The sequence below is a fragment of the Dermacentor silvarum genome, chromosome 1 (assembly GCF_013339745.2).
Source record: "Dermacentor silvarum isolate Dsil-2018 chromosome 1, BIME_Dsil_1.4, whole genome shotgun sequence".
NCBI lineage: Eukaryota > Metazoa > Arthropoda > Arachnida > Ixodida > Ixodidae > Dermacentor > Dermacentor silvarum.
In genome coordinates this window covers 306,319,464-306,340,893 of record NC_051154.1, presented here as the reverse complement: position 1 = coordinate 306,340,893, position 21,430 = coordinate 306,319,464, and the positions used below count along the sequence as shown (strand labels likewise).

General features: G+C 47.1%; 1 protein-coding gene across 1 annotated transcript in view; it reads left to right on the top strand.

Moving 5' to 3' along the window:
* The window catches only part of LOC119437287 (putative ferric-chelate reductase 1), a 67,307-nt gene extending 46,347 nt beyond the window's left edge, over positions 1-20,960 (top strand). Inside the window, exons 2-3 of the mRNA XM_037704345.2 lie at positions 16,494-16,701; positions 19,241-20,960. Coding sequence (XP_037560273.1) covers positions 16,494-16,701; positions 19,241-19,334 — 302 coding nt within the window. The 3' untranslated portion in view covers positions 19,335-20,960. The remainder of the gene's footprint in view (positions 1-16,493; positions 16,702-19,240) is intronic.
* The last annotated feature ends 470 nt before the right edge of the window (positions 20,961-21,430 follow it).

The following is a 21,430-nucleotide window of genomic DNA, read 5'->3' as shown; positions in this document are numbered from 1 at the left end:
CGGTCGACTTTGATCGCCCTGCGGACTGCGATCGCCCCCGCAAAGCTTTCTCTGTGAATATCGCTCAGAAATGAGGATGAGGTAAGCAATCTTTCTCATGGCTTTCGTGAATTTGAGGACACAAACACACACACACCGAACAAGATGACGCAGCAAGGAAGCCGAAGGCCCTATACGATCTTTCACTGACTGTTTTCATTTCTCAAACCCGTCGCGGTGGCTCAGTGGTTTGACGTTCTACTGATAAACACGAGGTCACGGGTTCGCTTGCCTGCCTCGGCGAACGCATATACCAACTGGTGGCGGAATGAAAAACGCTGGTGTGCTTATATTTTGTCACAAATTAACAACGCCAGGTGGTCCGAAATCAATCCGGAGCCACCCAAGTACACGCCATGCGTACCGCTTATACGCACGATTATATACATGTATATACATCCTCAATGACGGAAAGTGAACGCCTCGTGAAAGATGAGCGGCATAACGTGGAACAGCGTCTGGTTGCTCTGTCGCTTTTCATGCTGCAGCAGGAGGCATTGCGGGATCCGCATTCCGATAGGAGAGGAATGTAAGTATACGCTCGGCGTACAGCTCACATTGCATCCTTGAGACGTTAAACACGAACGCCTGAAATATAAAGTATCCCACTATACATTGAACGCGTAGTTTACGGATATAATTACGTGGCATTACGGCCCAACCGCGAGCACACGGCACCATAAGTGTTTATACAAAACTTCGCAGTTGTAAGCGCGTGCCTTTACATCCGGCAACCATGCATATACTCAAGCACGCTGCTTTTATTACACTTCGACCGCAGGAGCACCGCTGTTCTATGAAAGTTAGCCACGGCTCTCGGCTACATGTCTCTGTTGTATAGTAGACAACGGCAACATTGAAACCTTTTTGCGCGATGCGCTGACTAAATTTTTCCAGCTACTCTTCGGATCGTCGATTTTTTTTTTTCTTTTGCCTTTCTTCTGCCCGGTACGTGCTCTCACCTGGCTATTTCGGCAGATGCTATGCCCTCGCGCTTCACACATGAGCGGTCCAGGTAACACCATTCCTATCCAACCGTACCCTGCACACGCCAAGTTCGCGGTGGTCAGTTGCTGCCCGTAGCACAACGTATTTGTTTTGCTGGTGTGAACAACGTTTCGTGTCACAGGAGGCGGTTTTTTTTTTGTTTTTTTTTTATCCGCGTACACAGTACTGCTATGGTAGAGACTCTGTAAACCTCCGTCCAATGATAGTCTTTAGGCTTCTCAAGAATAGTACTTAGCCCCATTTATTTTTTTCCCTTAATTCTACACACACCGACTGCGTAGGAAAGAAATATTGAGTGAGACGACGTTATGGCCCAATCACTCCTTATTTTAGACCCTTTGTTATGAAATGCTTCACTGTGTAGTAACCCATACTATAGCGCTCAAATTTTTTCGTATAGCGTAGCAAAAATCGACGGTCATAACGAATCGAAACTGCACCTGACTTGTCCCATTTTACACACTATGTATATACAATGTCGAGCGGCGAATGACGTGATTCAGGTTGCCCTACAAACTGTTATGGTTTAAGCAGTTTGCTACGGTTTAAGCAGTATATAGGTATATTGCATATGCGTCGAAAGAATGTGAAACGGAAGAGTGGGTGAAGAAAAAAGAGCTTCGCGAAGAAGTCTGCGAGTATGTTATAACTGACAAAAAAAAAAAAAATACGGCGCAGCGATCTTCATGACGTGTGAAAAGCTAGTGTACGAATACTTGGTAAAATGAAACGATTCACAGACCTCTTCGCGATCAAAACTTGTAGCTGCTGGTATGATCGCTCCTTTTGAATAGTATCGCGATTCTTCTCTATGCAGTACACTCGCAAGTGCCAACAAAAATATTCCTCATCTATGGTCTATAGAATAAACTAGATTAGTAGAGACCGGTTTATTTGTCGACATAATACTCTCACGGCATCCAAGTGTTGTAGGTATAGAAGTTGTCTCATAAAAGCGATGATCGCAGAAGCATACGCCTGCTACTGCCGTTTCCTCTCACCTCTAAATTCAATCAGCCTCACACTTCCTACCTCCATCACTGGCTCGCTCGCTGACTCACTCACGCGCTAGCGCGTTGGCTGGGAAATTGTTCACTGGTCCGTTGGTCCGATGCTTCCCTCCATCGCACCGCTTATCTCTGATCGTTCACTTTCCTGGCCAAATGGTTCTGACGTGTCTGTCGCTTCGATCCGGAAACTACGCCCCCAGTACACGACCGAAAGGCGCGCCATCGCGGCCAGCGGCACCAATGGTGGATATTGCCGCGCGCGCGGCTATCGCCTCCCTCGTGCCCGGAACGCTAAGAAAGACGAGGAAAATATAAAAGCTCGGTGCCAGGGTTGGCCCTTATTGTATTTTACTTTTTCGCTTCCTACAATATTCGTTTCTCGTTTCCTCCGTCGCTGGCGCTTAGCCGTGGGCGACCGTTGCTCCGTTGGCATGTATGCGATGTACTGCTGGCGCCCAAGCGGAATCTGTGCCGAGCATTTCACGTAAGGGTGCAAGAAGGGAGGAGAAGAAAAAAAGAAAACGAGCTGGAAAAAGAAAACGGCCTCCGCACAGTCAGTGACTCTCTCTCGGTACCACTCGTCCAGTGACCGCGGAGGTGGCGGCGGAGTTTGTGCGTGTGCTGCCGTATAGTTGTTTCCGCCAAACTACACCGACAACCGGCTGCCACGCCCACTGCGACTCTGCTGCAAGGTTGCTCTCGGTTTTGGGCTGGCGTTCACTGGGCGTCGGCTATGTCGTGCCTCGTGGCAGTGTTGCTACACGCGCCCGCTCGGGGCACTTTTATACTGCGCGTGCGCACATTTTATCGCTGCCTTCGCATTCGGCAACCTTGGCACGCGGTAACAACTGGTGGATGTATTCGCGTTGGCGTGATCAAGTCGGCTTACCGATGAAGCCGCATCTGCTCGGACGATCGCCTCTCGATAAGTTTAACACGCGTCTGTAAACGGGCCCACTTTATTATTTTTTTTAGTACTCTACATTCACGAAGTAGCCGCCACAGACAGCTAGTGGGACAAATATGCACGAAGACTGAATGCCGTTGTGCTTATTGGTGCACTAATTGGGGGGCTATCATGGATCACCAACTCATCCATTCATTCATTTTATCATTTAAGGCAGTACGATTTCCCATGTTTGCTTGATCTACTCCAATGGTACTTGTCTGAGCTTACACGAAAATTGGGGCACCGATTCCCAAGCAGCCATATAAGAACATGTTTCGTTTCCAATAAATAAATAAAAGACTTCCGTGCACTTGTTAGAGGATTGAAGGTGAACAGGTACACCATCTTCGTGTTTATCCATCCTATCGAACGCAACGACGACATAACGCCGTGTAGTTTTACACTTTAAATCCCGACTGGGTGTCAGGCAGCTGTAGAAATCTTAGAACCCTAGATCCGCATTCACCGAAAAGCAATTACGCTGGAATTGTTCCTGAGAGAAAATACCAGCCAGTGCTGATGCGGGACATATTAGTAGCAAAGGCAGGCAAGAAGCACTTATACGAATGAAAAGCTTCGTGAATACGGCCCCTCCTACTCACCGTATCGTTGCAATGTACTAAGACTAAAGACTGACATCATTCCGTTCATTCCTTCGGACATGAAGAAGGTACCTTGCTGCGCCATACAGCTCTCTAAAACTACTTTCCTTCTCTCGATTCGACTAACCCTCGACCAACTAAACGCTTCGCATTGTGGACTCCTAAGTGCGCTTACCGTCAACGACCACATGCTGACAAGTTACTTCATCGTTTGTAGTAGGACGTGGCTCACGGTGTCAGCCCCGTCCAAATATCCTTCACCGAAGATCCATCTTGGGTATGGGAGCACCGTGGTGAGCACGTGGCGCATGGTCTCATTGAGCGCCCGCGTTATATACGCTGTGGAATGTCGCATTGTCTCTCGTCGTCCTCGGACCTTATCCAAAAGCGTGCGAGCCAAACTCTAGGTCACTCAATAGACAACAGCATGAGCACGAGATCGCGGGATCGCAACGCCACCAAGGAATCGTCTTACAGGCACATGTAAGCTGCTAATCCCAATAATAAGAGGCTTTTCCAGCGCATCCGACCTGGCTCTAGGTATATTATTAGTCGAGGTGGTTATAGCCAATGGCAAAAAAACACTTAATAGCGAAACGTTTTGTGAATTCGGCCTCTGCTTTAGGAGACCGGTTCCGCGCCACTATACGCGGTGCATTCGCAACGATAGCCGAAGCCCTAATGACGCGAACCTGCGTCCCCTCGCTTTGGCTTGATCTTGGTTACGTGCCTTCTGTACGAAGGAATAGTTTGGTCATCGGGAGGGGCCTGCGGCACGCGGCTGGTCAAGTATAAATGGCGCTCGTATACAAAGCAACGCGTCCGACGATACGCAAAGGGAATGCGCTGCAGTGTTTTCCTTTTCTCGGTTTGCGTGTTTCGCATTCGGCGCACTATAGGCTTTTGCAACCGAGAAAGTGACGAAAATGTAAAATCGCAGTGCCGCCACCTGTTGTAGACTGTGGTACCTCTCATGTGACGTCATCACTGGCTGATTAACAGAGTGTGGCACAGAAGGAGGTCACGTGTAGATTATTACGTCGACTCGTACGTCTTGGCACGAGCGGTTAAACTTTAGGAGCAGCAGCGGGAACTTCGGCTGCTATTTTCTATGCAACGATGTAACATGATGATAGCACACAGAAAATGATGATGGACTTCTAGACTAATAATATAGTATTCTAGCTCGACCTGATATTTTCATTTCGTGCGTCTTTAAGTATACCGGTTATATGCTGTATACAGCATCTCTATGTTATTGGAGAAGGTAACGGTCTCCTCATGATCCTTGAAGTAAAAAAGCGTTTTTATTGGCCTATAAACACGGAGATGAACATGTAACATCACGTGATAAGCTGGCACGTTCATGCTGCATTCTGGATTTTCGCGTCAATTCGTGGTGTCCGAAAGGCACTTCACGGCTGCTTTTCGTCGTCGGCACAACGGTCTAAACCAATATGGGGAGCATATTCACTAAAGCTGGTGGAAGTAATGCGCCTAAACCACTTCCGTGCCGTTGTCTAGCCCAGATATTCCCTCAAACACTTGACTACTGTTCACAAAATAGGCGCGAAATATCATCATTATTAGCAGCAGCCTATATTTATGTCCACTGCAGGACGAAGGCATTATCCTGCGATTTCAAATTATACACCTGTCTCGCGCTAGCTGATTCCAACTTGGGCCTGCAAATTTTTAACTTCATCACCCCACCTAGTTTTCTGCCGTCCTCGACTGCGCTTCCCTTCTCTTGGCACCCATTCTGTAACTCTAATGGTCCGCAGGTTATCTGCGAAATATATCGGTGTTCAAATTACAGTTAAGCCCAGTTTGTGACATCACATTAGAGGGAAAAAAATTGCACGTACAACAATAATATTTTGGCATATCTCAATACTAGTTCGTGATTCTCTGGCCCGTGTGATTTTTATTCCCGTGAGCGCTATAGTCCGGTGATGTGGTTTTAGGAAAATAATATATTCGTTTAACAGGCTGGCAATGTTCAGTTCAGTTAGTGCAGCATGTACCCTAATCTTGCCAATTAAACATTTTAGTCAATTTTAGCTCATTAGTTGTCTGATATCTCGCCAATAAATGCAATTTATTATTTTTAGACCGCTCATAGAAATGTGTTGTGCTTTGTACAGCAAATCGCTTCAATGAAACGGAATTGTATACACTGAAAGAATTTTAACTCTTTAGGTATATTATGGGTTAGTAAACTCGGCTGCTTGTGTTTGTCCAACAAAGAGGTTTTATTATTATTTATTTATTCCACGAGTACATTGTTTTCTTATCTGTCGTGTTAGCCATGTCACAAGCATTGTTGCCCACTGTCGCTACAGTATACGGGCACAGAGCAGGACGTCCTTTGCATCGTTTGCTTTGATCGTGCGGAGGACAAAACGTGGCGAAGCAGTGTTTTACGCGACACTGACTATCGTTTCGGCGATCAGTCAGTGATGAAACAAAGCCGAGGTCAGAACCCAGTTTCGGGCCTTCCTTGGGAAACTGCGCCTTGCTCCTTTTCTTCTTCCGAAACGGACTGAACTGGTGTCATTTGCATACTCTGCATACCATTTGCATACTTTCTCTCTCTCGCTCTAGTGTTTTTTGACAAGAGTACGTAAAACTCAAAGCGCGTGTTCTTTCTTCGTGTTAGCTTCATTCTTCCTGCGCTGCACTTTCTCAATTCGAAACATAAGAAGCACGCGCAAAATATCGAGCCATCGTGCAAAGACAAGCTCAGAGTGTCCATTGTTGCTGGTTGGTACACATCTTGTTAAACATATATATTCTGGGGTTTTACGCGCCAGAGAGAGAGAGATAAATTGGATGGGAAAGGCAGGGAGGTTAACCAGAAGGTAGATATCCAGTTTGCTACCCTGCACTGGGGAAGGGGTAAGGCGAGACAGAAAGATAAAGGAAAATGCACACACATAGAAAGAGGGGGAATCAGAAAAAAAAAAACACCCACACACGCACCAAAACCAGGATGTGATTATGAGGCACGCCGTAGTGGGGACCCCGGATTAATTTTGACCACCTGGGTTTCCTTAACGTGCAGCCAATGCTCCGTACACTGGCGTTTTTTGCATTTCGCCTCGATTGAAATGCGGTCACCGCGGCCGCGATTGGATTTTACACCTTCGGGCTTAGCAGCGCGCAACGCCAACGGCACTACGCCACCACGGCGGGTATCTTGTTAGACAACAGCTTACAAAAACGCAATACAGGACACAGCAAAAGAACCACAGGACAACGCTCTGTCGATCCTGTGGTTCTTTAGCTGCGTCCTGTGTTGCGAACAAAGACAAGCTCATCTGCCAGCTCTCCTAAGCGCTGTCCCATATGTGGGTCTGTTTCCTCTTCTTCTGGCTGTATACAAAGCCAGATCAGGATGTCTGAGAACACGGTGTTATTGGAACGAAATTGCCGTGATGCATAGCTATACATGCGCAGGACGCAGTTGCACTGCCCGATATCTTGTTTTTTAAGGATTGTATGGGAGTTGTGAATCAATCAGCGGTGTAGAACAGTAGGAGATGGCTGATTGATGGTGTAGAGAAGGGGAACGCACAGAATGAAATCACATTACATTATAGGGCGGAGGAGGAATAAATTTTATCTACAGAAATCAGCTCAGGGTGAAGTCGTACGAGGTGGGCGGCGTCCCTAGTCCAGGATGCCGTGGGCCTGAGCCGATAGCTTGGCCCTGCTCACCAGGCGATGCTGGTCTTCAGGGCTCGGGCTTGTCAGCTGAGCCTCCCACTGCTCGACGGTGATGCGTGGCGTCGATGGGTTTTGCCGACATTCCCATACCCAGAAGGCACACTTGTAAGTATAGCTAGTAGATACATGGCGTGTAGGAGGGTGCTGTGCGGGAAAGTGCCGGTCTAGTGGAATATCACCGCCTCTTGTTCGCTTGGGATGCGGAGGGTGGGTAGATCCTCCTACCCAGTCTGTAGTGGCTCAGGATATCGGCGTATTATTTATTTATTTATTTATTTATTTATTTATTTATTTATTTATTTATTTATTTATTTATTTATTTATTTATTTATTTATTTATTTATTTATTTATTTATTTAAGGCATTGGTGGCTTGCTAACACGAACCACGTTCCTTAAGTACCGATAATAAACGCAGCAAATTGTAAAAATGACTAGCTTAGTCGCACTAGAGAGAGAGAGACAAGAAGGAAAGGCAGGGAGGTTAACTAAGGTTTCACCCGGTTGGCTACCCTACACATGGGGAAGGAAAAAGGGGAGCGGCACTTGCCGCCATCACTCTTCAATGGGGGAGTGAGGGCGATGCTTATAATATCCATCGACCCATTCATCCCGTTTGAGTGAGTGAGTGAGTGAGTGAGTGAGTGAGTGAGTGAGTGAGTGAGTGAGTGAGTGAGTGAGTGAGTGAGTGAGTGAGTGAGTGAGTGAGTGAGTGAGTGAGTGAGTGAGTGAGTGAGTGAGTGAGTGAGTGAGTGAGTGAGTGAGTGAGTGAGTGAGTGAGCAGCGAGCGAGCGAGCGAGCGAGCAACAACAACAACAACGGGGGATAAGTATACAGCGGTGCGTCGTATGCGGTTTGCTTGAACTTACATTGGTCGCTCATGAAGCTATACTTCAGTAGGTATTCAGGCTCTCATGTACCGCGCACATTACGCACCACGAACAAACTAGGAATTAGGCTCGATCGCAATGAATATTTCCTGGCGCGTGACAAAATGCAGGTCGCGCAATCTTGAAAGCAGTTCGGTATAGTTATTTATCGCGTGCTCATATCTACCCTCCGAGTTCCAGCACAGTCCAGACCAACAGTTAAAAAATTAAATTATGGGGTTTTACGTGGCAAAACCACAATCTGATTATGAGGCACGCCGTAGTGGGGGACTTCGGAATATTTTGGACCACCTGGGGTTCTGTAACGTGCACCTAAATCTACAAGTACACGGGTGTTTTCGCCCCCATCGAAATGAGGCCACAGTGGCCGGGATTGGATCCCGCGACCTCGTGCTTAGCAGCCCAACACCATAGCCCCTGAGCAACCACGGCGGGTGGATCCAACAGTTTTGTATAGTTTCAGCAAATGCGAAGAAACTACGGTCAGAAAGTATTCTTCGCTTGCGTAGACCTGCTTACAAAACACGGACTTTTTGCACATTCCCATGCATTTACCTTGACGGTACATATATTTAAGCATGTGCAGCGCAAACGCTTGAAACGCGTAACTGCATTCCACAAAAAAAAGGTGATAACATTTTTATTTTTTAAGAAGGAAATACGTTTGTACGGGCCGCGTAAGATGCAGGAACGGCGACGAAAAGCATGACGGGAACAGAGTGCACCTCGTATACACGCGAGCAAATAATTTGAAAACGAAGAAGGGCGCCGCTTACACCTCGGCGAACGCTCACTCTAGATATGCGCCGCAGCAACAAGGCGGCGGCTAATTAAGGAAACACGGTTTCGCATTTACATTCTCGCGCATCGCCACGCACCGTGGGTAATAATAATAGCACGCATCGCGTGGCGTTTAACTATTCACGAGCATCATCATCGCCGATGCGGAGCGAAAGGGGCCGGTGGGCAAAACCTTCTTGCTCGGCGATCCCCTGCGCCTTTCGCTCGATTTCTTTCCTCTTCTTTTTTTCCATCATTTTAACCCCTTTCTATCTTCTCGATCCTTGTTCATTCAGACCCGTTCGCTCATGCGACCTCTGCCGGCCCAAACGCAGTATACGCGGCGATATGCGGCGCACCCAGTGAAAGCGAACGCGTTGAATGCCTCGATTTAGATGGATGGGCGTAATTAATGCAGATGGCCCTCAAGGGCGCTGTTATAACAACGTCAGTCGCAAGCAGCGCGGGAATCCTTTTCGTTCCTCGGTCAGCTGATAGTATATCAAAGGGTGCGGGTGGCCGGGCTGGTGTGCATTACCGTGCGTTTTCTCTCTCGCGGCGATCCGCGTTTATATATATACAACGCTCGTCGCACCGAGTGATGTTATTATAGACGTTCCCACTAGCGCCGTCATTATTGCTGCATGTAGGGTGTGCTCCTGCATGCGCGCGCGCTGTCACTGGACTCTAGAAGCCCGGCGGCGAGAAAATAAGGAGGCCGGCCGACGCGAGCCGCAGCGTTAGACCGTCACGCTCATCACCGTCATCCACGAGCATGAGTTGGCTGCGGGGGCTAGAATCTCCCAGAAGCGGTGAAGAGGCCCGCGCGCGTCTTTCCTTGCGCCAGGGTGCGGAAAATGAGCCTCGGCCGGCGCAACTCATTTACCCCACACCATGACGCCGCTTCTTTCACGGCCCCGCTGTTTGCGTGAAAGAAAGAGAAGCAGAAGACGAAGCGCAAGGAAGCGCGCGTTGCGCAGTTGCACGGGATACGGGGGCGTGTATATACATACGGGGCAGCGTCGCCATTAGAGAAGAATGCGAGCTTTGTTTCTCGAATGCATGGCTCTTTCCTCAGATGCCCGCCGAATTGCTGCTGCGCGGCTGCAGTTTGCAGCTTGAAGGCACGTGGCGTCGGCACAGACGCGAGTCGAGGACCGCTCGGTGCGTCGACCGCTGTGTGACGGTCTCGCTTTCATTTACTGTCGGCTGTCGAGGTCGGGATTCTGCCGGAGAGAAAAAAACTAAAAAAAAAAAAAAAAAAAACGCGTCGATTGTCCGAGACTCGCTTAGCGCGACTTATGCACCATGCGCCCGCACCGAACTACATCATCTTGAGTTTCACTTTCTAGTTGGTACATAGCGACTGTTAGAATAGCCTTTCTCTTACGTACAAGTATTTAGGTCCGTTGGTCAAAAGCACTACCCTGAGCCCCATTGCATTTGACTCGCTAAATTTCGGAGGACATTTGGCTCGAGACGTTTCTCTGCTACCAGGAAAGAAGAAAAAAAAAGGAACTGGGTCAGGTGGGGAAAGAGCGCCTGGTCTTTTCAAATGACCTCGCGAGCACGACCACAGACGCGTCAAACGTACACATGAGAAGTGGCTTTGTTTCTAGACGACCGTCTATGCTTTCATGGGTCAAGGCGACACAGTTGGGGTACGTCATTCCGTGGAGTGGTTTAGAATTCGCTTCGGTGTGTTTGCTCATTGGAAAAAGGTACACTTGTCTCGACATCAGTTACATGACTTCCTCTATTACGAAGAATGAATTAGTGCTTTTTTTCTTCACGCAACTGCTAAGCGAAGGCTTTTACTTAAGAAAATACAATAAGTTAATTAAAAGGCTGTTTTGATAGTGCATTGCGAAAGAGGAGCGTGACATGCTGCCCAGAAAACCTTTCACGCAGCGGGCGTAATACTCCTACATACATCTGTATGTTGAAAGTAATGCAAATTAAAGATGGCCGTTTGGGTATTAAGAATGACCGGGGGACATATAGGGAGGCAATTATGATCCTGGCAGAATTAGAACGTGTGTGTGTGTTTAACTAGCCTTCTTTATTATTATTATTATTATTATTATTATTATTATTATTATTATTATTATTATTATTATTATTATTATTATTATTATTATTATTATTATTATTATTATTATTATTATTATTTTAATGTTCGCGCTGCTTGCTGCTTGCAAGACAACATCGCAACACCGTTTTCTGGCGGCCGAAGCTAAGGCGTGGTCCAGCAGAGGCAGCCTTGAATTCCTGCACGACGAGCTTAATCGCGTCAATGAATTCCACGGGCCTGTTCTTGCTCGTGAGGCGCGACCTTGACGTCGAGTAACCCTGGCTGACACTATCAGCGCAGTCAATGCGTCCGAGAGCTATAATTGGCCGTTTCAATGTGGACAGCCTAACAAAGTGTGCGCCGCCAAGTCGAGCCATTAGTTATCTCGCTGTGACATATTTTGGGTATCGTGCAACGCTGTTCATTTTGTTTGATCTTGAGATAACAGTGCGCTGTCTGAAGGACTGTTTATCTAGCGCAGTGGTAGCCTATAGATCTGGGCCGCGTATTCGCAAAAAAGCTATTTCGCTAGAATTGTTCGTAAGAGGAAATTCCAGCCAATCTTGATGCTGGACGTAATATTAACGAAGGCGGCTCGCAAATCGCAAAAAGCAATTCCGAACGACAAGCCTTGTGAATTAAAGCGCCTGTTCAGATCTTTGCGTGCGACCTAGTTGGACCCAACGCAATGTGGTTTAAAATAGTGCAAACATTCGTTTCTGAGCACTGAATGACCTAGAGTGACCTCTATCCATTAAACTTGCCGCAAAAGTACAAAAACAAAAGTAAAACAAGCCGACAGACACACGCGCTCTTTCATTCTATACAGCTTTAATGACATATATGGGAGCGCGTAATGCAAATAATGAACCGACAATTCTATTTTGGACCGACAATGAACCGACAATTCTAAGAGCTTCACCATACAATATTTTGACATTGCACGTTTAAGCCGGATTATTTTGACCACGAAATGGTGGTCGTACGCACTGTTGCTGTGAATTCGTGCATTGCTTACACATTGAGATATGACAGCTTCACGACCGCATACGACGCCTTAGCGAAACGTTTATATGACCACCTTCTTAAGATGACCGAGATAACTGCCAGAAAGAACTACCTCGCACAAGACGTATATTTAATAGTAGAGCTGCCTGGCATTGTTCTTCTCTGAATGACGACATTATGTGTGTGCTCCTTGCGATCTGTATACAAGGTCTCGTGTGTATACAGCAAGGCATTTGCGGTCCGTGAAAGTCGTCGCCGCGACAATCGGTTGCGCTTGGTTCAGCGACTACCTTATGTCAAAGAAAGTACGTCAAGCCCTCGCCTAAAAGCATTCGCATCGGCTCTTTATCGAAACTGCTGCACCTCGAGTGTCCGTGACGTGCAGTGCGGTGAGACACCTCAGTTGACGAGGAAGGCAGCATCCACAGTGTCTGCACTGCTACACCACGCGTACATCGGAAAGAGGTGTCAGATGCGAAATTATGGGCATCTTTTACGCGGATGAACCATTTCATTCAAGGCGTATAAAAAAAATAAAAAATATGGGGTTTCACGAGCCAAACCCACGATCTGATTGTGAGGTACGCCGCAATTTTTACCACCTGGAGTTCTTTAACGTGCACCTAAATCTAAGTACACGGGTGTTTTCGCATTTCGCCCCCATCGAAATGCGGCCGCCGTGGCTGGGATTAGATTCCGCGAACTCGTGTTTAGCAGCCCAACACCATAGCCACTAAGCAACCACGGCGGGTTTCAAGGCGTATCGTTTATCTGGTTGATGCTGTGTGTCGCCCGCACATGTATTATTTACATAGGTCATTGTTTAACAGTTCACTGAAAACAAATGTCCCTACTTACTGTATTAGTGCAGGTGTGACAAGTTACTGTAATCTGCATGAACGAAGCCTTCAAGAATTTCATGCTTTAATAAAAGGCAGCACTGTACCCGATTATACACTGCAAGTGGACTTCGGGTGCAATGGTTTGCTGCAGCCCAAAGTTTGCGCATTCGAGGACTCGTCTCTTCCGACACCGTGGTATAGATATAACCAACTATGCTTCTTTTCTCGTATAAGCTTGGTGTGGGCTAATAGAAGGAGAACGATCCTGGACTTCAACGTGCGCCGCTCGCTGGTGTACGATAGCCAAGAATAGCGTAGTGCCTGGATGCATGTTAGGCGCTTTGCAGATTCGGCAAAAGAGTTACTGAATTATGGTGTCTCTTCGACTAAACCATCGCCATATTACTCCTCTTTTGAGCTTGTTACGGCGACAGACACGAACTAGACGACATAGAAGAGAGGTTTGCACCGATAACGCCGGGGAAATTGTGTAGAAGTAATTAACGTCTCTTTAAAGCGCGGTCACTTTCCAATGGACTAAGAGGATCACTTGGAAGTGTCCGGAAACTTTCGGCCATGGGACTCTTTCAACCCGCGCGAGAACACATTTAGTCGAGTTCTCCCGCTGGCCTGTTGGAAGGTGCCATTGCACCGGTAAAACATGACCCAACCAGTGTACGTGATGCTCAAGCTCCGAACGTCCCGCCCTGGTGGCTGAAAACATGACGCAGTGATCACGTGCGTCAGATACAGCTCCGTGTCCCTGTCGCCGCGGGGCCACAGAGAGTCAGTCACCTCAGGGCGTAGCCGAAACAATAACGCGAAAATGATAACAGCAGCTCAACCCCGTTCTTTGTTTCGTGCGCACGAAGAGTCGTCAAGAGAACGTTCGAAGGCTTCCGCGTCACACACTCGTATTCCTGTATTTTTTTTTTCGCCTCACACTTTGCTTCGTCGTTCCGTATACGGCACGCATGCGAAGTAACGCGCGCGCACGCGACATTTCGACCGCTGAACGCAAGATCGCGGAGACGACGAGCGAGAGCTGCAGGAGAAAGCAACTGGCGATCGAGCGTGTGTACAAGCCGAGCTGGGTTCCGGGTTTCGTACCTTGTTTAACCGGGCGGTCACGAAGTTTGGAAGCTCGGCTAAACGTGAGATCAGGATGTCGAGAGAAAAAAAAAAAGCGGTAGAGTGCTTTCGTCTTTTTCCTACTCGGTGCTTGCCGCGCGCTAAGAAAGCCTGTTGGCGTTTTCTTGTGGGGTGGTGGGAAGGCCCCACTTGTTTGCCGGCAACGTAGCAAACGTGCGTTGACTTTGAGAGGGTGCCGACCTGCGTGACGCCGCCGGTAGGTGCCCGCGCTATCAGTGGCCATTATTAGAACCGTACGGCTCCAAATTGGGCGACCTGTAGGCCTTCGCGGTCTTGTAGATAAACCCTGTAATTACGCCTTTATTGACGAACGTGATCATGCGATGGGGACCGGTTTTTTTTTTTTTTAACAAATGTCGAATTATACACTCGCGGTCCCAGTCGCTGTTCCATCAAAAATTGTTGACTACTTGGGACTTCACGGCTTTTCAGGCAATAGAATGAAGATTGCAGCTGATAGTGAACTTATGTGAAGAAGGAACAGATATGAGAAACCACGGCAAGGTGAAAAAAAAAATTGTGGGGTTCAACGTTGCGAAACTAAGTGGTTTATGAGGGACGCCGTGGTCAATTTTGACTACTTGGGGTTCTTTAACGTGCACCCAATGCATGGTACACGGGTGTTCTTATATTCTGTCTCCATCGGAATGCGGCCGCCGCAGCCGGGATTCAACCCGCGACCTCGTGCTATATAGCAGTGCAACGCCACAGGCACTACTGGGCAACCGCGGCAGGGTCACAGCTAGGAGAGGTAATCAGTAGTCGTTCTTTAAAAAAACAAAATGCTTCAATCTCCACTGAAAGTTCGTACGCGTGAGAAAGCCCGAATACTTTAACGCTTTACGTAAGTGTAGAAAAAAAATTATCAGGAACGACAGGAAATCTATTACGTGGTTACACCAATCCTATACAGTTTGTTGAAATGTAATGGAGTGGAAGGAAACGTTTGGGATTTGGCGCTGAATATGAACTTAAATTTGAGCTTGTTGGTATAGATTCATCTTGATGTCTTATAGGCGCCAAAACAAAAGCCGCCTTTGTCCATACCTCTTCTTATTGTGTTCTGCTGCGCCACCACGAGAATTGGTACACCACATTTATGTTTTCATATGTGACTGAAGGGCAGATTTCAAACCGAAGTCCATAATGCATGGTCTTAATATTCATTCAGCTTAGTGGCTATGACGTTCTTGCGCTGCTGAATTCGAAATGGTCGCTTCGATTCAATCTGGCCGTGTGCTTCGGTTTAGGTGCACGTTTACAAACCCCAGGTAGTCAAAATTAATCCGCGGACTCTCGCACTCGGCGCGCCTCATGATCAGGTAATGGTTTTGACACGTAAAACCCCATAATGTAATCAAATATTCATTCCGCCAGTCTTTCTTTATATTTGTCGTGTTTTCGTGAATTATATTTGAAAAGTGCGCGTGCGGCAAGCTTACTTGGTGTGCTTGTTATATTTCTGTGTGCTTTACGTTCGCAGAATTTTTACGCATAAACCGTGTGCCTTATGTTTTTACTGTTATTATTGTTTTTGTTCTTGAATCTTGGTCAAAGTGATATCTCTCATTTTCGTCACCACATCTTGATAACATTCCGTCATTTATACCGTGCGCGGCACTGTCAAGCCCAGTACTGGCGCGAAAGTCTAGCCCTCTATCAGGATTTCCATGAAGTGTCAGAAGATGAACGTGACTCCGTGACGTCATAGACACCAATTGCACTGCGCAATTCTGCACACCGCACATAGCACACGCGTAGGCTTTCGCGCTATAGTGCCAGATAGGACAGGGTAGCAAACGCGACACACGCGGCTTTATCTGCTCTCTTTGCTTTGAAATGTTCCTCTCTCGTTCGAACAAAAGTTTCAGTGCATCGTTATGCGAAAGTAAGCTTTCACCTTGACATCTTGTGAATATTGCTTTTACAACATTTATGGACCGATACCCGCGTGTATACAGAAGCGCATCCGAGTAAACACGACACTGATAATATTTATTTAATTTTGGTGTCGAATAATGGCAGGAATTTAGGAAGTCATTACGTTTTCCTGTAGAATTGACAGCGCATATCTACGTCCCTACTGCCGAAAAAAAATTGAAAGTTTCTAGATGTAGGGGCACCTCCCTACACTTGGCAAAAAGGCAAGAAAGACAAAAGAAAAATGTTGAAATGGTGTCGCAGTCTCATGTAATGCACAATGCATAAATCATGTTTCACAAATCACAAATCACGTAATGCATAAACGATGTAATGGCGGCATGACTTTCGCAACATTTTTATTTTATTTTTATTCCATCTTCACAGCGCGCAAGGCTGGTTTGTATACTATACCTGTACTGAATGGACGCCACATAACCTCCTTGGGCTCACCGTCGTTCCCTGCTTTGTTTTTTGCCCCTTCGCAGTTGAGCTGGGCGGCGCACCCTTCAAGGGCTTCTTCATTGCTGCCATGGACCCGCGCACCCAGAAGCGCATCGGCTCCTTCCTCAAGGTGAAGGGCACGCACCCGGTCAGCTGCAGCGCCGTCACGCACAACGACGCGCACCCCAAGAGCCACGTGTCCCTGCTCTGGCTGCCGCCCCAGAACCAGCCTGAGGGAGAGGTCGTCTTCATGTGAGCACCGCCTGTTCCATCTCGCGAGCCGTCCATCGCGCAACTTAGGTCGATGCCCAAAGACCAGGATTGCCGACACCCCCAAAGTCCGCCATACTGTCAAGTTCGCTTTCTTGCCAGTTATTGATGTGCCCACAGGGCAGCTATACACGCCTGCTCTGATTAGTCTAAACGCCGAGATAGCGGAAGTCGACAACATGGCGGAATTCAAGAATAGTACTGCGGGCACGGAAGGATGACAAGGCTTGAGCGGAAAGATATAGAAGCAGGGGCGGGGCGAAGGGTGACAGATTATTTATCGCAGTAAAGGGAGGGGCACTTCGTCGTATGTCTCACTGGAGCTGGATTCCCGCGACAGGCGGAATTGCTGACTCATTCCGCAGACTAGCGCAATCCGGCTGGTTTCAGTGCGTGGTCCCCGAGATCGGGTGGCATGTCGCAGCGCGCGCCTCCCGATCTCGGACGCCATGTTCAGTGCCACCCACTCACGCTTCAACACATAAGGTGGCACCGGAGGATATACTTCTCGCGACCCAGTTTGCTACAGCTCAGCTACGTCACGCTCTACCGTGGACTGAATCAGCTGTTAGTCCCGCCTTGGGAATCTAGCTTTAGAGGCCGCGTATTCACGCAGCTAGTCGACTAAGAGGTAGCGAAGCAGGGATTAACATATAGAGACTTGGGCAATCAATTGAATATTTCCGAGCGCCCCCTCGAGCAACACGAAAGCGAACGCTCAAACTGCTTTCCGAGGGCCTAGTGGCTGAACACGTGCCCCGCATAAAAGTGTTGAGTGAGGGTAAACGTTCAACAGGATAGGCACTTGATACGTTTCAACACGTCAGCTTTGATTACACAAATCACGAATAATCGTTGCTTAAAAAAACGAATACGTTACTCCCTCTCATATTGCTCACGATTTGCGTATAGATAGAAGGGTAGCTGTAGGGAAAAATCTCACAGAAGAGGCTTGATATGCCGCTTTGCAAGTCTCAAGCAATCGCTTCTGCTTCTTGTTGAGCAGTACGAGCTGGTAGGAAAGACCTATTGCCGTCACGTTTATTTCTTAAATATACTTACTACTTCTTCTTCTTTCTGGGGTTTTACGTGCCAAAACCAGTTCTGATTATGAGGCACGCCGTAGTGGAGGGCTCCGGATTAATTTTGACCACCTGGGGTTCTTTAACGTGCACTACAACTACTACAGAAGGTGATGATTGAAATTGGCAATACACTTAGTATATTCTTAAAATATGCTTTCTAGACCTGCGATGAGTGCTTTCAAAATGTTCCTTGAAAACACTTGGGCGAAAGTCACCGCATCTGCAATTAATCAAAACTAGGCCACCTTATGGCGTACATGCGTAGGCTTTTTCTGTACGCTGGTAAATCCTTACGTATAGCCACGCACACTATTTGTTAGCACGCTTTGAAGATCCAGCAAAATCATCGCGTAGTTGCAAGATGTCCTTAATTCATCAACATTCGTTCTTTAGTACTTTGTGATGGTCCTAACGCAGTGCGAATCGAAATTAAATTCACGCGCATTCGTATGCGTTGTCAACACCGTCATCAGCCTAAATATGCCCATTGCATAATTAAAGCATTTCCAGAAGCTCAGCTATTAGTATTTCGTTAAACATGAAGGAATGCAGGCAGGACCTTCACAAGAACTGGACGGGACAAACGCTTTGTAGTATTTGTCTAGATCTCGCGAATGTCCTATTTGCGTTCCTTTAATTCTATGGGCCGACTTGCCCGAAAACAAGTACGGCTATTACAACTATGCTATATCAACCGCGTCTGCACTGTACCCGCCATGACTTCCTTGAATCTATTTACTCCCACGTACGGCCATAAATTCCTCACCCACCTAATCACAAACCGAGCTGTCGAAGTACTCTCGACTCCAACAAGTAGGGAGCCTACAGCCCTTGCATGTAGTCTCCCTACCACCAAATAATTAGGGTCCTAAGGTATTTATCTAGGACCTTACCACCAAGCGGATCACAGCGCCACCCCTCTGCTAAAGAAGACTCTGCGCTTCAGTAAAGCTCCACGGTAGTTCTTAGAGTTGCTCGAGAAACGCGCCTTCACTCCTGCGCATTCGGGTAGACGTCGATAGCGCCTAGTTACAAAATGTTCGTTCAGAAATCACCGCGGAGTTACATTCAGGCGCAGTGTCCACTTCAGTCGAACGGTGGCACTGCCATGCACTTTCTGAAAACTTTTTGAGGCGAAGGCGCCGTGTCAAGCGTTTCAGCGTTCTTAGAATACGGCGGTAAAATATATTCCTCCTTTTTTTTTTTCGCCTGTCACTCTAACCACCCCGCTGGCTATCATTCACGGGAACGATAATGTCCACCCCTGCCTCTGAATTTCCGCTTGTATATCGTATGCTGACGTTTATTCTGTACGCGGGTAGGCGATACTCCAGAAGGAAACTTCGTGTGCTCGCGAGCATGCAATTAAGAACTCAACAAAAACGAAAAGAAAAAACAAACTACGCTAACACTGCCATTTTTTTTTTCACCTACAGGGCGACCGTCGTGGAGTCGTACGCTCGGTACTACACCGGCCTGGTGGCAGCTGTGCCTGCTGTCCCGACGCTGCAGTACATCAAGAAGAAATAGAAAGCCAACACGCTTAGGACAAGAACGGGAGGGGGCGCACCCAAGAGCCATATTATGCGCGCTCGGGTTCACCTCCACAAGCGAAGAACAGATTTTTTTTTTTTTTTTTTTTTTTGTACCCAGAGTTCCGGAAGCCGCAACCGACCCTGCGTTCGTTGATTAGCGCAGCGCGTTTGACTATTCGAGTTTGTATACCAGAGTTACAGAGCCTTTTCTTTTTTAATCTGCATAGTGTTTGAACTGAAATCAAAGAGCGTGGCGAGTTGAAAGGCGCACCTAAGGCGACCCATCAGTTAGGCGAGTTCAAAATGGAACGTGCGCGACGTGGTCTCTCAGTCGCGTCGCACAGGGCTTATTTATATAAAGACACATTACAAACTGTGGCTACTCCAAGCGTGTCGGCGCTTTTATCCAGTCACACAATACGCGCGGTGCTGCCCGCGTGGCTACTTCGCCTGAAGGGTTTAAGACCACCAAGAGATGGCTCTAACGAAGACAATATTTGGAACTTTGGGCGTAGGTGCTTTGCAGAGTAGTCTCCTTGCTTGTAGAGGTGAATCGCCGACGTGTCCTTTCTGCGCTCTGCTGCTCTAGAAGAGCCAGCGCGTGGGTGGGAGTGGCGCCAGAGATTCACAAGTTGTACAGAAACGAGCGTGTCTCGACAAGTTGCAAGGTCGAAAAGCTCTTGTGCTGTGAGGAATCATTGTTACGTTTTATTTTTTTAGTCACTTTTATCCAACAGAATAGCTTCGTTCGAATGTCTTTGTTAAAGACAGGAACGTTATTAGCAAGATTTCGTCTAGGTTATAATCTTCCGGAAATTTCCATACTCGTTGAACGCTTTGGCAGCATTGAATCGCATATGTGGAAGCTACAGCGTCAGTGCAGTTGGAAAATTGGGCGCTAATAACTAGCGATAGATTTCTACATATCTAGTTGCGTTGAATACGTTGCTTTGTACGCGGGAGGCTACGCACCATCCGTTTTTATGCCATTTTATCCACGACAAAACAAAGATTGTGTGTTGTTATCGAGTAAACTAGGATATAGATATAACAGGGATGACGTTCGCTCATTCAGATTACCACGTGTGCTCAGCAGCAGCAGCAGCAGTTTTCTTTTTTTTTTTCTTTTGTACCATACTTCCAATATTTGTATTGTGTCTTTTTAAGTTTTGTTTTTAAGAATAGTTATGTTAAAGATTACTTTTAAGAACAAGCGAAACTCATTGCTTTTATATTTTATGCACCCTCGCCGGTCTATTGTATAATAATACTCTCGCCATACGATACCGCTACGGGCCCACAGATATACCATGGATGCATGCGTCATTTGTTGCAGTCGGTTTTCTTGAAGCGTACCTCTATACTTAACGTATTTATTAGTGCGCAATTTCGACTTGAGGCTTGGAATGATGCAGTCTGTGTGGTCCAGCTTTGTGTGCAAAGAACACGCAGCTTGCAGTGGAGCTTAACAGGAACGCTATTAGCCATGCTTTCTTTAACAAGTTCGATAGAAAGAAACCAAGACACTGTGCATCAGCCACACTGGAGCTGCTGGAAATGGTTTCCAGTGGCGCTGTTAAACGTTTAGCAACATTGTTAATAAAAAACGTCCAGAAAAATGTGGTCAGTCTCGTGTGTGCTGCTTCTCTCTACGCATCAACTTTTCACCCGTCTATCTCTGTGGGGAAAAACCATATGCGCAATAGCACCCACATAAAATTAATTCCATATGAATATATGGGGTGTCTAAGGTGTGCATGTCCCCGCAGATTATATTGGATTATTGGATGTGGGTGTTATTGGGCAAATGCTTTTTTAAGAACGTTATTAAATTTCGCTATCTCTACTCTGATATATAAGCTAGTTCCCCATCCAAAAACTGCTGTCAACTCTTTGTCACCACACAAGTTATCTCAAATTTTACGTATATTATTTGCCACTGTCTTCAAGGGTCAGAGCTAAGCAGCTCTTTCGTGCACTTTTGCAGTGTTTGTAACGCATAGTCAAAACACGGCGATTTATCTAGTTCGTCGTATTCGCACGCAAAGTGCCTGTGTTAGTATCCTTGGTGTGTGTCAAAACAATACATCG